The 11728-nt window shown below is 60.6% G+C and overlaps 2 protein-coding genes across 2 annotated transcripts; both read right to left on the bottom strand.

Annotated features, from left to right (window-relative positions):
- Positions 1-2248: 2248 nt before the first annotated feature.
- Positions 2249-5347, bottom strand: LMXM_07_0100 (metallo-peptidase, Clan ME, Family M16C; the record flags this gene model as incomplete). The annotated part of the gene is made up of 1 exon (XM_003872105.1): positions 2249-5347. The coding sequence occupies one exon, from the start codon at positions 5345-5347 to the stop codon at positions 2249-2251; it is 3099 nt and encodes a 1032-aa protein (XP_003872154.1).
- Positions 5348-7930: 2583 nt separating this feature from the next.
- Positions 7931-11689, bottom strand: LMXM_07_0090 (cobalamin-dependent methionine synthase,putative; the record flags this gene model as incomplete). Its single annotated transcript, XM_003872104.1, has 1 exon — positions 7931-11689. One exon carries the CDS (start codon positions 11687-11689, stop codon positions 7931-7933), a length of 3759 nt encoding a protein of 1252 aa, XP_003872153.1.
- Positions 11690-11728: the final 39 nt, after the last annotated feature.

Raw genomic sequence — 11728 nt, 5'->3', positions numbered from 1 at the left:
ACACAGACAAGAGCAACACCCACACCATCTCTGAGGAAGAGGAGGTCCGGGGAAGGAGGGGGAAGGGCGCAACGCGAAGACGAGAAAAGGGGCGTCTGCCTGTGCGTGTGGCGCTCAGAAGAACTAAAAGTCGCTCCGGCAGCGACAACCAGTCGTTGTGCAGCTCGGCCCAGAGACGCCACAGGTCTCGTACGATAAAGAAGAGAAGCCCAGGAATGCTATGCGGCACCGCCCCCGAGGCCGTCGCAAGCAACTTCGGCGGCCTGCCACGCTGGCAGGGGAGAAGGTACGCCCTGATCACACACCTGCCCGGTGATTCGTGCGGATAGCCGCTACCTGCTTTCACGTCCATTCGAAGAGCTCGCCGGTGCGGCGCGACATCAACAACAGGTACAGCACACGTGCCTTGGGGACGGCGCAAAGAACGAGGTGAATACAAGGTCAGCGCCAACGTTGGCGGTCATGCTCGCAGACGGCGAGGAATGCGGGCACCTCAGCTGCCCAATGGTAATGGGGGTTACCATGAGCTGGAGGGCACGGAGGTTAGTGAAGAAGGGCACGAACATGCCCCAGGTGATCATCCACACAGCGCCTTGCACGACCATGACGCTGTCGCACAGCTGGTGATCGAGGTATACCCTCGTCCTTGAGGTGCCAGTGACTCCCAGCAGCGAGCAAGCCTTGAAACGCGACTTGGTGCGGTCGCTGAAGGCCAACATGCATGGGTTCGGGATCACCAGCGACGCCCCCTTGCTGTCGATCCAGATGGAAGGAGGGATGCTGTGCCGCACTCCCCAGACGTGTTTGTAGCTGTACCCCTTTTCTTCCACATCCCGCCCCGCCTTCACCATCAGTGGGGTGCCCCCAGTGTCGTCGCCGCTGCGGTCTCGCTCCGGCAGGACCTGGCCCGGGACGCGTGGGCTCATGTGCAGGCGCGAGTGGCGGTCACAGACGACGCAGCTGCTAAACGCATGGATCGCCGCCTTCTCCACAGTCTCCACCGACTCGTCGCCGACCAAGAAGAAGCAGACAGCAGCGTCACCGGAGTCACTGCTGGTGCGCACGTCATGAAGTTCGTGAGAAGGATATGCACGGGAGCCTCGTCTCTCCCATTCGTCGAATAGTCATCGTCGGCGTTACCCTTGTTGGCGCTGCTGCTGGTGTTGCGGGCGGCCGTTGTTGCACTGCGATCCATGCTGGCTGCCCTGCGAGGACTGCGCCGCCTCGGCCACAGCAACTGTGTCTTCCCAGCTGGCCCCGTGACGGTGAAGGCAGTTTGTTTCTTGTCACTGCCGCCGCTGGTGCCGCTCTCTTGTGTCCTTCGGCACACCGAAAGAGGTCCGCGTCACTTCTCGACACGCAGACAGGCACGCACAGCCGGAGATTGACAATAAGAGGGGTTGTGGCGAAGGGGGGGGGAGGGCGGCCCTTCGTCGAGCTCGACCTGCATGAGTGTGTGTGTGTGTGTGCACACGTGTGGTGGCCGGTTCATAGAAAGAGGACGAGGAGGGATGCGTGTATGATGGGGGCGAAGATACATACGGGCTTCCCTTGGCGGGAGAGTATGAGAAAGGGCTCGCCTTCTCGCCACGCACTATGTGTGCCGACACCCGGCGCGGGCCCAGAGAGATGCGGATAGCCCCCACACGCAGACACGGAGGCGGGGAGAGAAGGTGTTGCGGGAGGGCCGCTAAAGGTATGTTGGGCGGGAGGTGGGTGGGCTACGGTGTTGTGTGGTGTTATAATCATTAGACCAATGTGACGAAAAACGGACGTACACACGCCGAAACTCGCAGGTTTGCGGGTTGACATCCGCGCCAGCAACGGCGAGGAGAAAGTGGTTGGTGAGGTGCGCTGGAGACCGCCCCGCCCTCTCACACACCGACGTCACGGACGCGCAGTGTCGGCAGCGGCAGTGGCTCTCCTTTCCTTGGGACAGCAGCCCACCGCATGAGGAAGAGGGAAAAGGCCCAGGCACAGACTTACCTGAGAAGACACATGCATGCATGCATGTACGCGCAGAGACACGCACGCACGCGGCTACAGCGCGCTCCTCACCAAATTCGTTCGCACGAGCGCACTCACCACACCCTCTCTGCTTGACGGCTTCACACGAGAAGGAAACATCGGATTAGGGGTTGCACGCACGCTTCGCTCGTGCGGGAGAGAGGCGAAACTCGGTACCTCTGCTTTAGAACACACAATGAAGACTCCCATCACACACACACACACACACGATCAGGCAGCTCTACGAGACCTCGGGTGGCACCGCGGCTGGATCGCTCGACTCGCCTGCGGGTTGGAGAATGCTGATAATGGTGGTGAATTGAGGCGTGAAGTAGTGGGCCACGTTCACAACGTCCTCTGGCGTCACGGAAAGCAGGGCATCGCGCAAGGCCTGCTTCGTGTCCTGCCGCAGATCATTATAGAAGTACGCCTCACCGTACGAGTCCGCCGCATACGGAGAGTCGATGGAGGAGAAGAGGCGCAGCTTCGCCTCGCTTACGCGCTCGGCTGTGACGTTCTTCCGGTCACTGAGCCAATCGCCAGCCTCGAGGAAGGCTTTGGCGGTGAGCTCCGGGCTGGGGTCGCGGTAGCTTGACATCGACACGCCGCCCACCTCACCGTGGAGCGAGGCGGCGCAGCTGGAGCCGTATGCGCCGCCTTCCTCTCGCACGCGGCGGTGCAAGTACTCGTTGGAGAGCAGGGTGCAGCCCACCCGCACCCGTGCCTGGTCGGGATTCTCCCACTTCAACTTGTTCGGTATGGCCAGGCCCACAAAGGACGTGTCGATAGGCAGCTTCTTGATGATCTGCTGAACCCCCTTCTCCGTGGAGCGTGGCGGCAGGAACAGGTGCGTGCGCGCAGCAGAGTCCGTCCGCGGGAACGCATCAAGGAACTCCTTCAGCATCCGCTCAACCTCCTCGCGGTGCGCATCCTCACACGTCGCCCAAACGAGACTGCGCGACATGTCAGTCGCCATCTCCCGCGCGAAGACGGCGTAGTCGGCCAGCAGCGCGCTCACGGCCTCCCGGCTCACTTCCGGGCACCCCTGAAGCTTCTCGAGCATCTCCGACGCGTGCGTGGACTGGGACAGCCCCCACCAGTGTTCGCGGAGCTCACCGCGCCGGGTGAGCTCCCCCACGGCGCGGATGACGGCGTAGCGGTTGCCCTCTGCCTGCAGAGACTGGATTAACGACGAGCATGCCATCTTGAGATTCGACAGCGCACAGGAGTAGACATCGGCGTCGTCGGCGCTGAAGCGCGGCTCCAGCAGTGTCACGCTCAACAAGTCCAGCGCCTCCTTCAGCTTTTCCTTGGTGGTGTAGAAGCTGTAGCTAGTGCCGGTAATGGTGGTGCTCTTGTGCATGTACGACTCGTTAAGCAGCGGCTCAAAGCCGAACCCGCTGCACGCCAGCTTCACTGCAATGGAGTGATCCTTGTAAGAGAGCTTTCCGGCACCGGTGCGGCCGATCAGCGACTCCAGCAGCATCACGCTCTGTGGCACCTGCGCCAGCTCTCCGTGCTCCATCGCACTGGTAAGAGAGGCATTGAAGGGGATGAGTCCATGCACGTACACGAGGCCGTTCGTCGGGTGCGTGATTGTGTACACCTGACCGTTGGTGCTCGAGAGAGAGCTGCGACACGGCAAGGGCTCCGAAAACGACTCGGTGGGGATGTCCTCGATGCGCAGAGTGGGCAGCACGTCGTTCGGCTGCGGCGCGCGGAGGCGTTGGAGCCCCTCCTTCGTCTCCTTCTCCACGAGGTCTTTGTCAGCCTCCGTCGCCGACGCGTTCACCGCCTCATCCGCTTCCTTCAGTTGGTCCTGCAGCTTGTTCAGATACTCCTTCTTGGCTGACACGGATACGACGGCGCGGTGGGGGTTGCTCAGCAGGTGCGTCTCGATGCGCGGCAGCAGCGAGGCCGCATTGTCGTCCGCCAGCCGCCGGAGGTGTGGCAGCCAGTTGATAAAGTCCAGCGGGTTGTTCTGCGCCCGGCACAGACCCATTGCACACAGGCCTGTACACGTGTTGAGACCGTAGTCGGCAGATCGGTGACGGTGCTGCAGCTCCTCCTGGAAGATAACGGAGCGCACGCGTCGCTCGTCGAAGCCGTCCCTCTGCACCGTGCGGAGCGCAGACTCCACAGCCTGCAGCACTTCAGCCTCTGCGTCTGCCCGCTCCTCATCCATGCCGGCTACGCCATAGGTGATGATCGGGGAGGACAGATAGAAGGCGTACCCCTGCATCGGAGCGTACTTGCTGCCAATCTGTGACTCGATCAGGTTCTTGAACATGGGGGAGCTGGGACCGCTAGAGAGAAGGCTGTCCAGCACGCTGAGTGCCACGACATCCTCCAACTTATTATTTTCCTTCGGTACTGCGTAGGAGACGGCTACGCGCTTCTGCCGCTGCGGGTTGCCCATGGCGTCCAGCGGACCCTCCAGGTGCACGAGCTGGGGCTCCGTGAAACGGTGCTGGTCTGCCAGCGTCGGCACTACGACTGGTGCCGCGTGCTCGAAGTCCGCAAAGTACGAGTTTAACGCTGCCATGTGCGACTCAGGATGCAGGTTGCCGTATGTGAAGGTGATGCTGTTGCTTGGGTGGTAGTGCCGCCTCTGGAAGGACAGGAGCTCGTCGTAGCTGAGGCCCAGAATATCGGGCGGGTAGCCGCCGGATATGTAGGTGTAGTGTGTGTGCGGCAGCATGGCGCGCATCAGCGAGTGCACAAAGTGGTTGCTGGGATCCGACACGACACCGCGCATCTCGTTGAAAACGACGCCGTTGTTGATAAGCCGGCGAGTGCGCTTTGACGGCTGCGCAGCAGCGTCTTCGCTGCCCGTCGACTTGTCCTCGAGTTCCACTCGGTGACCCTCCTGCTTGAAGTCCTCCTCTCGCAGCAATGGGTGGAGGACGGCGTCGAGGTAGACGTCGAGAAGATTTTGGAAGTCCTTGCGATTGGTGGTCGAGAAGGGGTACAGCGTGTAGTCGGACCCGGTCATGGCGTTCATGAAAGAGCTAAGGGAGCGCTTGAGCATCATGAAGAACGGATCCCGCACCGGATACTTCTTGCTGCCGCATAGCGTTGTGTGCTCCAGCACGTGGGAGGTGCCCTTGTTGTTCTCCGCCGGTGTTCGGAAGCCGATGCAGAAGGTGTTATTGTTGTCCTCCACGTCGATGTGGTAGTAGAGAGCGCCGGTGCGGACGTGCTCCATTTCGTACGCCACGAGGTGTAGGTCATCGATGCGCCGCATCTTGAGCAGGGTGAAGCCGTGCATGCTTCTGAAGACGAGGTCTTCGCGTCTGCTCGTGCGCAGCGCCAGACATCGTACCGATCTGCGCAGCATGTTGGCGAAGAGGCGGATATTATATATATATATAGACCGCCACACGCGAGCCGCTGCCACAGGGAGCACACCCGAATGAGAAGGGGGAATAATAAAGGCCTGAAAGAGGAAGCGGCTGCAGCGGCGGCGGCGATGACGGAAGCACACACGTTGTGCACGGCGTTCGCCCTCCAACTGCTGGTGCACTCTGTGCGGAGGCGTTCGTATGGGCGAGTGTGGGCGTGCCTGTGCGTCGTCCAATGAAGCAACGAGACGAAGCGATGGTTGGTGAGGGTCGCAGCCGATGCCAGCTCTCCAAAACACACGCGCTTGCAGAGAGTGGGGAGGGGATGAGGGGAGGGTGTAGGAGAAAAGCAGAGGAGAGATGAGCAAGAGATATCGGAGGAGGAGGGTGTCTGTGTGTGCTTGTAGACCTGCATGCAGCCACAATCAGCGCCGGTGGCCCCCGACTGGATAGCGAAGGGAGGCACGACGAGGAGGTGGGAGAAGGGGGTGGTCGGCGATAGGTCAGAGAATCGGGAGCTCACGCACGTGGCGGTGACACGACCAGACGGTATGCGCACCAGAATAGAAGGGATGAGGAGTAGGCGATGGTGAAAGGAGTGCGTGCATCCGCGTGGGGTAAGTGTATGATGACTGGTCAGCGCTGCAGAGAGGCTCCGTGCACGTGTCTGTGTCTGTGATGACGGTGGGCACGGATAAGAAAAGAAGAACAGAGCGCAGGGAAGGGGAAGGGGAAGGGGAAGGGAGTGGATGTGGATGCAAGTGCTGTCCTTCTGGTGAGGACCCGCGCTCGCCGCTAGAGGAGCAAAGGGGGGGGGACGAGAGAGGGAGGCAGCGCCGTGTTGGCACTCGGAGCAGAGCGGAAGGAAATGTGAAGAAAAATGCGTGTACACCTGAACACGCGCGTGCAGCGTGCCTTGTACTGTGGGCGATAACGGAAGAGAGGTGTGGCGCGAAGTACGAGAAGGCATGCAGAGGGAGAGGGAGTGGGGGCTTGTCGAGAACATAACACGGCTTTGCCAGAAAGAGTGCCACACGCTTGCGTGGAACGAGTGGCTTCAGCGAGAGGTTGAGGGATGTGGTGAGGAGTTCGCACAGGTCCACGAGCGCGGTGGCATACGCTCCTCCTCGTTCTCTACCAAGTGCTCCTCTCCACCGTCGCCGGCAGACACGTGGCGCGTCATCAGTGACATGGGTGACGACGCCTTCCCTCTTCTTCGCTTTGTTTTCGTTGTTTCGCTGTCGCATTAGAAGACTTGTTAGCAGCTTCCTCGATGCCCGCGTTGAAGAAGATAAACCGTGGCGAGTGCTGCTCGTGTGCGTGTGCGTGCGAGGAGGGGAGGGAGGGTTGTCTCCCGTCTTCTTGTCCTCGTGCTACCATACATCGCTGTGGCGTTGGAGGGTGTTACCCCCCTAACCAACGCGCAGCAGGACCGTAATACACACAGACCCACACACGTCCCAAAAACGGGAACAGCAAGTGCAAGGGAGAGCGAAAACCCAAGGAAGATGAGGTGGGCCAAGTACGGGTCAGCGGCGGTTTCGCTAGTCCCGCAACGCCAGGCGGGTAGACGCTGGAAAGCGGGAGAGAGGAGAGAGCCACGCAAAAGAAACGGAGCCGCACACACGGACACGGACACCGCCACACACAGCTTCAGGTATTCCCAACGTGCAGGTCAGTGTAACACCCCGCAATAGGATGCCCCTGTGTGTACGTGTGTGTTGGTGCAGCGCAGCCGAGTTGGAAAATGGATGCATCCCGAGTGGGATTGATCATATTCTTTTAGAAAGGTGACGCGCCCAGGCAGCGCATTTCCCCCTCCCTTCCCCCCACACAGAAACCTCTCACTAGCCTCTACCACCTCTCCGCGCGCTGCACACAGCTACCACGCCCCTGTGGCCCCTCCTCCCTCCGGCTCAGAGGCGGAGAAGAGGCAAAGGGCAGAGAGGGGAGGGAAGAGCCGTGGATGGTGGGCAGGCGGGTGTGGCTGCGAGGGGATTCTATAAAGGCGGGGGAAACAGCGAGAGGAGGAGGCGGTAACAGCAAAGCCAAGAAGAGCATGCGCACACGCACACACGCAGAGCGCCGCACCAGCGGTTCGCGTGCACCTCGCTCCATGCAGCCGTTGTTAGGGCAGCACATACACACACGGGAGGAAGCACAGACACATCGGTGCAGAGAGGGAGAGAGATGCAGCAACACCCCAAGAAACGAAGCAGAGGTGATGATGATGTCTGCACGTGCACGGTAGCGCATGCATCGACGCTGCCACCACTCTCATCTCCCCTCCCCTCCATGTGTAGTGGGCTCAATGCCTCGTTAACGTTTACTCTTCAGTGCGTGACATGCAGCGGAGAGGCGAACATGCACGCACGCACGCACAGGCGACGAAACTGGCGTGTTTGAGGTGACGGGTATGGAGAGGGCGAGGCGGACATCGGAGCCAGGAGAATGTCGAGGAAAGGAGGCAGTAAAGACTGACGAGGCACGCGAAGGCGTGGTGCCTCCAGAGGGGCACGCAGGCGAGTCTACAGCAACAGCACTACACAGTCACCACACTCTATCGAAAAGTACGTGGCTCAGTTGTAGGCCAAGGATGAGCTAAGCTGGCTCTCGGCCTGGTCTAGATTCCAACCCTTGCGCTCGGCGTAGTCCTTTACTTGGTCGTTCTGGATCTTGCCCACTGCAAAGTACTTGGACTGCGCATGTGCGAAGATAAGTGCGCTGACAGATGCCGCCGGCATCATCGCGTACGACTCAGACAGCTTCACCCCCGTGCGCTCCTCTACCTCGCCGATACGCCAAATCGTGTCCATCTCCGTGTGGTCGGGCTGCGAGGGGTACCCAGGGGCGGGTCGAATACCTTGGTACTGCATCTGGATCAGGTCGGCCGTCTCCGTTGTCTCCTTCTCCGCATAGCCCCACAAGTCTGTGCGAATGATGCGGTGCACCTCCTCCGTGAAGGCCTCAGCGAAGCGGTCTGCCAGGGCCTTGATCATGATGGAGCGGTAGCTGTCGTTGTCTTTCTCATACTGCTCGCTCATCTTGTCTGCCCCAAAGATACCGACAACGAGACTGGCGAGGTAGTCTGGCGCCACCCCTTTCGCGGCGACGAAGTCGGAGATGCACAGGTACGGCTCGCCTCGCTCTTTCTCCGCTTGCTGGCGCAGCCCAAAGAAGGTGGCGATCTTCTCGTTACGTGTGTCATCCTTGTACACCTCGATGTCGTCGCCGACGCTGTTCACGGGCATCAGCGTGACGACAGCCTTGGCGCGGAAGCTACGGGTGGCGATGATGTCCTTCACCATCTCCTGCGCGTCGTCGAACAGCCGCTTCGCCTCCGCGCCGACGGTGGGGCAGTTGAAGAGCTTCGGAAAGCCGCGGTTGGGGTACGTGCCGCGCACCTGCCACACGGAGAAAAACGGGTTCCAGTCGATGCGGGTGGCGATCATCTCGAGCGAGTAGTCACTGATGGTGATGGTGCCGAGCTTCTTTGGCGGCGGCGCCGGCGGGTTGGCGACGAAGTCGATCTTCAGCGCGTTCTCACGGCAGAAGGCGAGGGGCTTGTAGATACGGTCCTTCAGGTTCGCCAGGTAGTCCTCCGCGATCTCTTGGTAGGTCTCGTGCACCTCTTCCCAGAACTCCTCCTCGTTGTTCCCAAGCATGTTCGATATCGTGACCACGGCCTTGCTGGCGTCCAGCACGTGCACCGTCTTGTCGTAGTGCGGCTGAATCTTCACCGCCGTGTGCTGCTTCGACGTTGTCGCCCCACCCACCATCAGCGGGATTTTGAAGCCCAATCGCTTCATCTCCTTCGCCACATGCACCATCTCGTCCAGGGAGGGCGTGATGAGGCCGGAAAGCCCGATGACGTGTACGTCGTGCTCCCTCGCAGCCGCCAAGATCTTTTCACATGAAACCATCACACCGAGGTCGATCACCTCGTAGCTGTTGCAACCCAGGACGACGCCAACGATGTTCTTTCCGATATCGTGCACGTCGCCCTTTACGGTCGCCATGAGCACCCGCTTCGCTCGCGAGGTCGACGCGCCGTTCGTATCGGCCATAAGGGCCGCCTTCTCAGCCTCCATGTACGGCACCAGCACCGCCACCGCCTTCTTCATGACACGTGCCGACTTGATCACCTGGGGCAGGAACATCTTGCCACTGCCGAACAGCTCGCCAACCTTCCCCATGCCGTCCATCAATGGACCCTCGATGATGTGCAGCGGCCGCTCGTACTTGCCACAGGTTCGCGCCTCCTCAACGTCATCCTCTATGAACTCGACGATGCCCTTGATCAAGGCGTGCGAGAGACGCTCCTCCACCGGGGCGTTGCGCCATTCGTCCACCTTAGACACCTTCGCCTCCTTGGCGCCACCGCCGGACGCCTTCTCTGCCTTGAGTCGCTCTGCGTACTCGAGAATGCGCTCCGAGGAGTCGGGGGTGCGGTTGTAGATGGCATCCTCGACCAGCTGCAGCAGATCCGGCTCGATGTCGGTGTACACCGGCAGAGCACCCGCGTTCACGATTGCCATGTCGAGACTTTCATCGGTGATCATTTTCTTCAAGAAGGCGGAGTGCATCGCCATGCGAATGGGCTCGAAGCCGCGGAAGGAAAAGCTGAGGTTCGAGATTCCACCGCTCACCTTGGCGCGGGGCAGATTCGCCTTAATCCACGTCGCTGCATTCATGAAGTCTATGCCGTAGTTGTTGTGCTCCTCCATGCCGGTGCAGATCGTCAGCACGTTCGGGTCGAAGACAATGTTCTCCGGTGGGAAGCCGTCCGCCACCAGCATGTCGTAAGCACGCTTACAGATGCGGGTCTTGTTGGCATAGTCTGCCGCCTGCCCATTTTCATCAAAGGCCATCACGACCACGGCGGCACCGTAGCGCCGGATCAGGCGAGCCTGGCGCAGGAACTCCTCTTCACCAACCTTCAGCGAGATCGAGTTGACGATCGGTGTTCCCTGGGTGCACTTCAGACCCGCCTCGATGACATGGAACTTGGACGAGTCGATCATCACCGGCACTCGCGCTACTTCCGGGTCGGAAGCAACCATGTTCAGGAAGCGCGTCATGGCGGTTACGCCGTCGATGAGGCCGTCGTCCATGTTCACGTCCAGCACCATGGCCCCCTCCTCGACCTGCTGGCGGGCCACCGCCAGGCACTCCTCCCACTTCCCCTCCTTGACGAGGCGCTTAAACCTTAACGAGCCGCTGATGTTGCAGCGCTCTCCGATGTTGCAGAAGCCGATGTGGCGTGTGAAGTACAGCGCCTCGAGCCCGCTGATGACCATTGTCTCACTCGGCTTCCCCCTCAGACGCGGCGGGATGCCCTTCACGGCCGCGGCAATTGCACGAATATGATCCGGGGTTGTGCCACAGCAGCCTCCGACGAGGTTGACCCACCCGTTCACCGCAAAGTCGCGGATGTCACGGGCCATGTCCTCCGGCAGTTCGTCGTATTCACCCATTGCGTTCGGCAGCCCCGCGTTGGGGTGGCACGTCACGTAGCCCTCGCTGATCTCTGCAAGGCGTTCGATGTACGGGCGCATTTCGCGACAGCCCAGGGCACAGTTGAGACCGATGGCGATGATGTTGCCGTGCCGCATTGACGAATAGAAGGCGTCCACTGTCTGGCCGCTGAGAGTGCGACCGGACAGGTCTGTAATGGTGCCGCTCACCATGATCGGAACGCGTGTGTAGCCCTTGTCTTCGAAGAGTGTGTTCACAGCAAAGAGGGCCGCCTTGGCGTTGAGGGAGTCGAAGATGGTCTCGATCAGCAGCACATCTACGCCTCCGTCCAGCAGGGCCGCTGCCTGCTCCGTGTAAGCAGCTACGATTTCGTCATATGTGATGTTGCGGTAGTCGGGGCGCTCGACGGAGGGCGAGATGGAAGCCGTCCGGTTCAGCGGGCCCAACACACCGGCGACGAAGATGCGCCGCATCGTCTCGCGGCTGGCTTGCTCCGCCGCGTCGCGGCAGATTTTCGCAGCGGCGAGGTTGATGCGACGAACAAGGTGCTGTGTCCCGTAGTCGGACTGACTCACTGCCTGCGAGTTGAACGTGTTTGTCTCCATGACGTCGGCGCCAGCGATGGCATAGCTATAGTGTACATCCCGCACTTTCGCCGGCTGCGTGAGGCAGAGCAGGTCGTTGTTGCCCTTGAGATCCTTCGTGGCGTTCTTGAACTCCTCGCCGCGGAAGTCCTTTTCCTCGAGCTTGTAGCGCTGCAGCATAGTGCCCATGCCGCCGTCTAGCACCAGAATGCGCTTCTGGAAGAGCTCCTCCAGCTCCTCGAAGACGGGGCTTCGTTCTCCATGCATGGCTGACATGTGCGGCTGCGCGAGGAGGGGGTATGTGAAAGAAGATGA

This window comes from Leishmania mexicana, chromosome 7, assembly GCF_000234665.1.
Source record: "Leishmania mexicana MHOM/GT/2001/U1103 complete genome, chromosome 7".
Taxonomy (NCBI): Eukaryota; Euglenozoa; class Kinetoplastea; order Trypanosomatida; family Trypanosomatidae; genus Leishmania; species Leishmania mexicana.
This window is presented reverse-complemented; position numbering and strand designations above follow the sequence as displayed.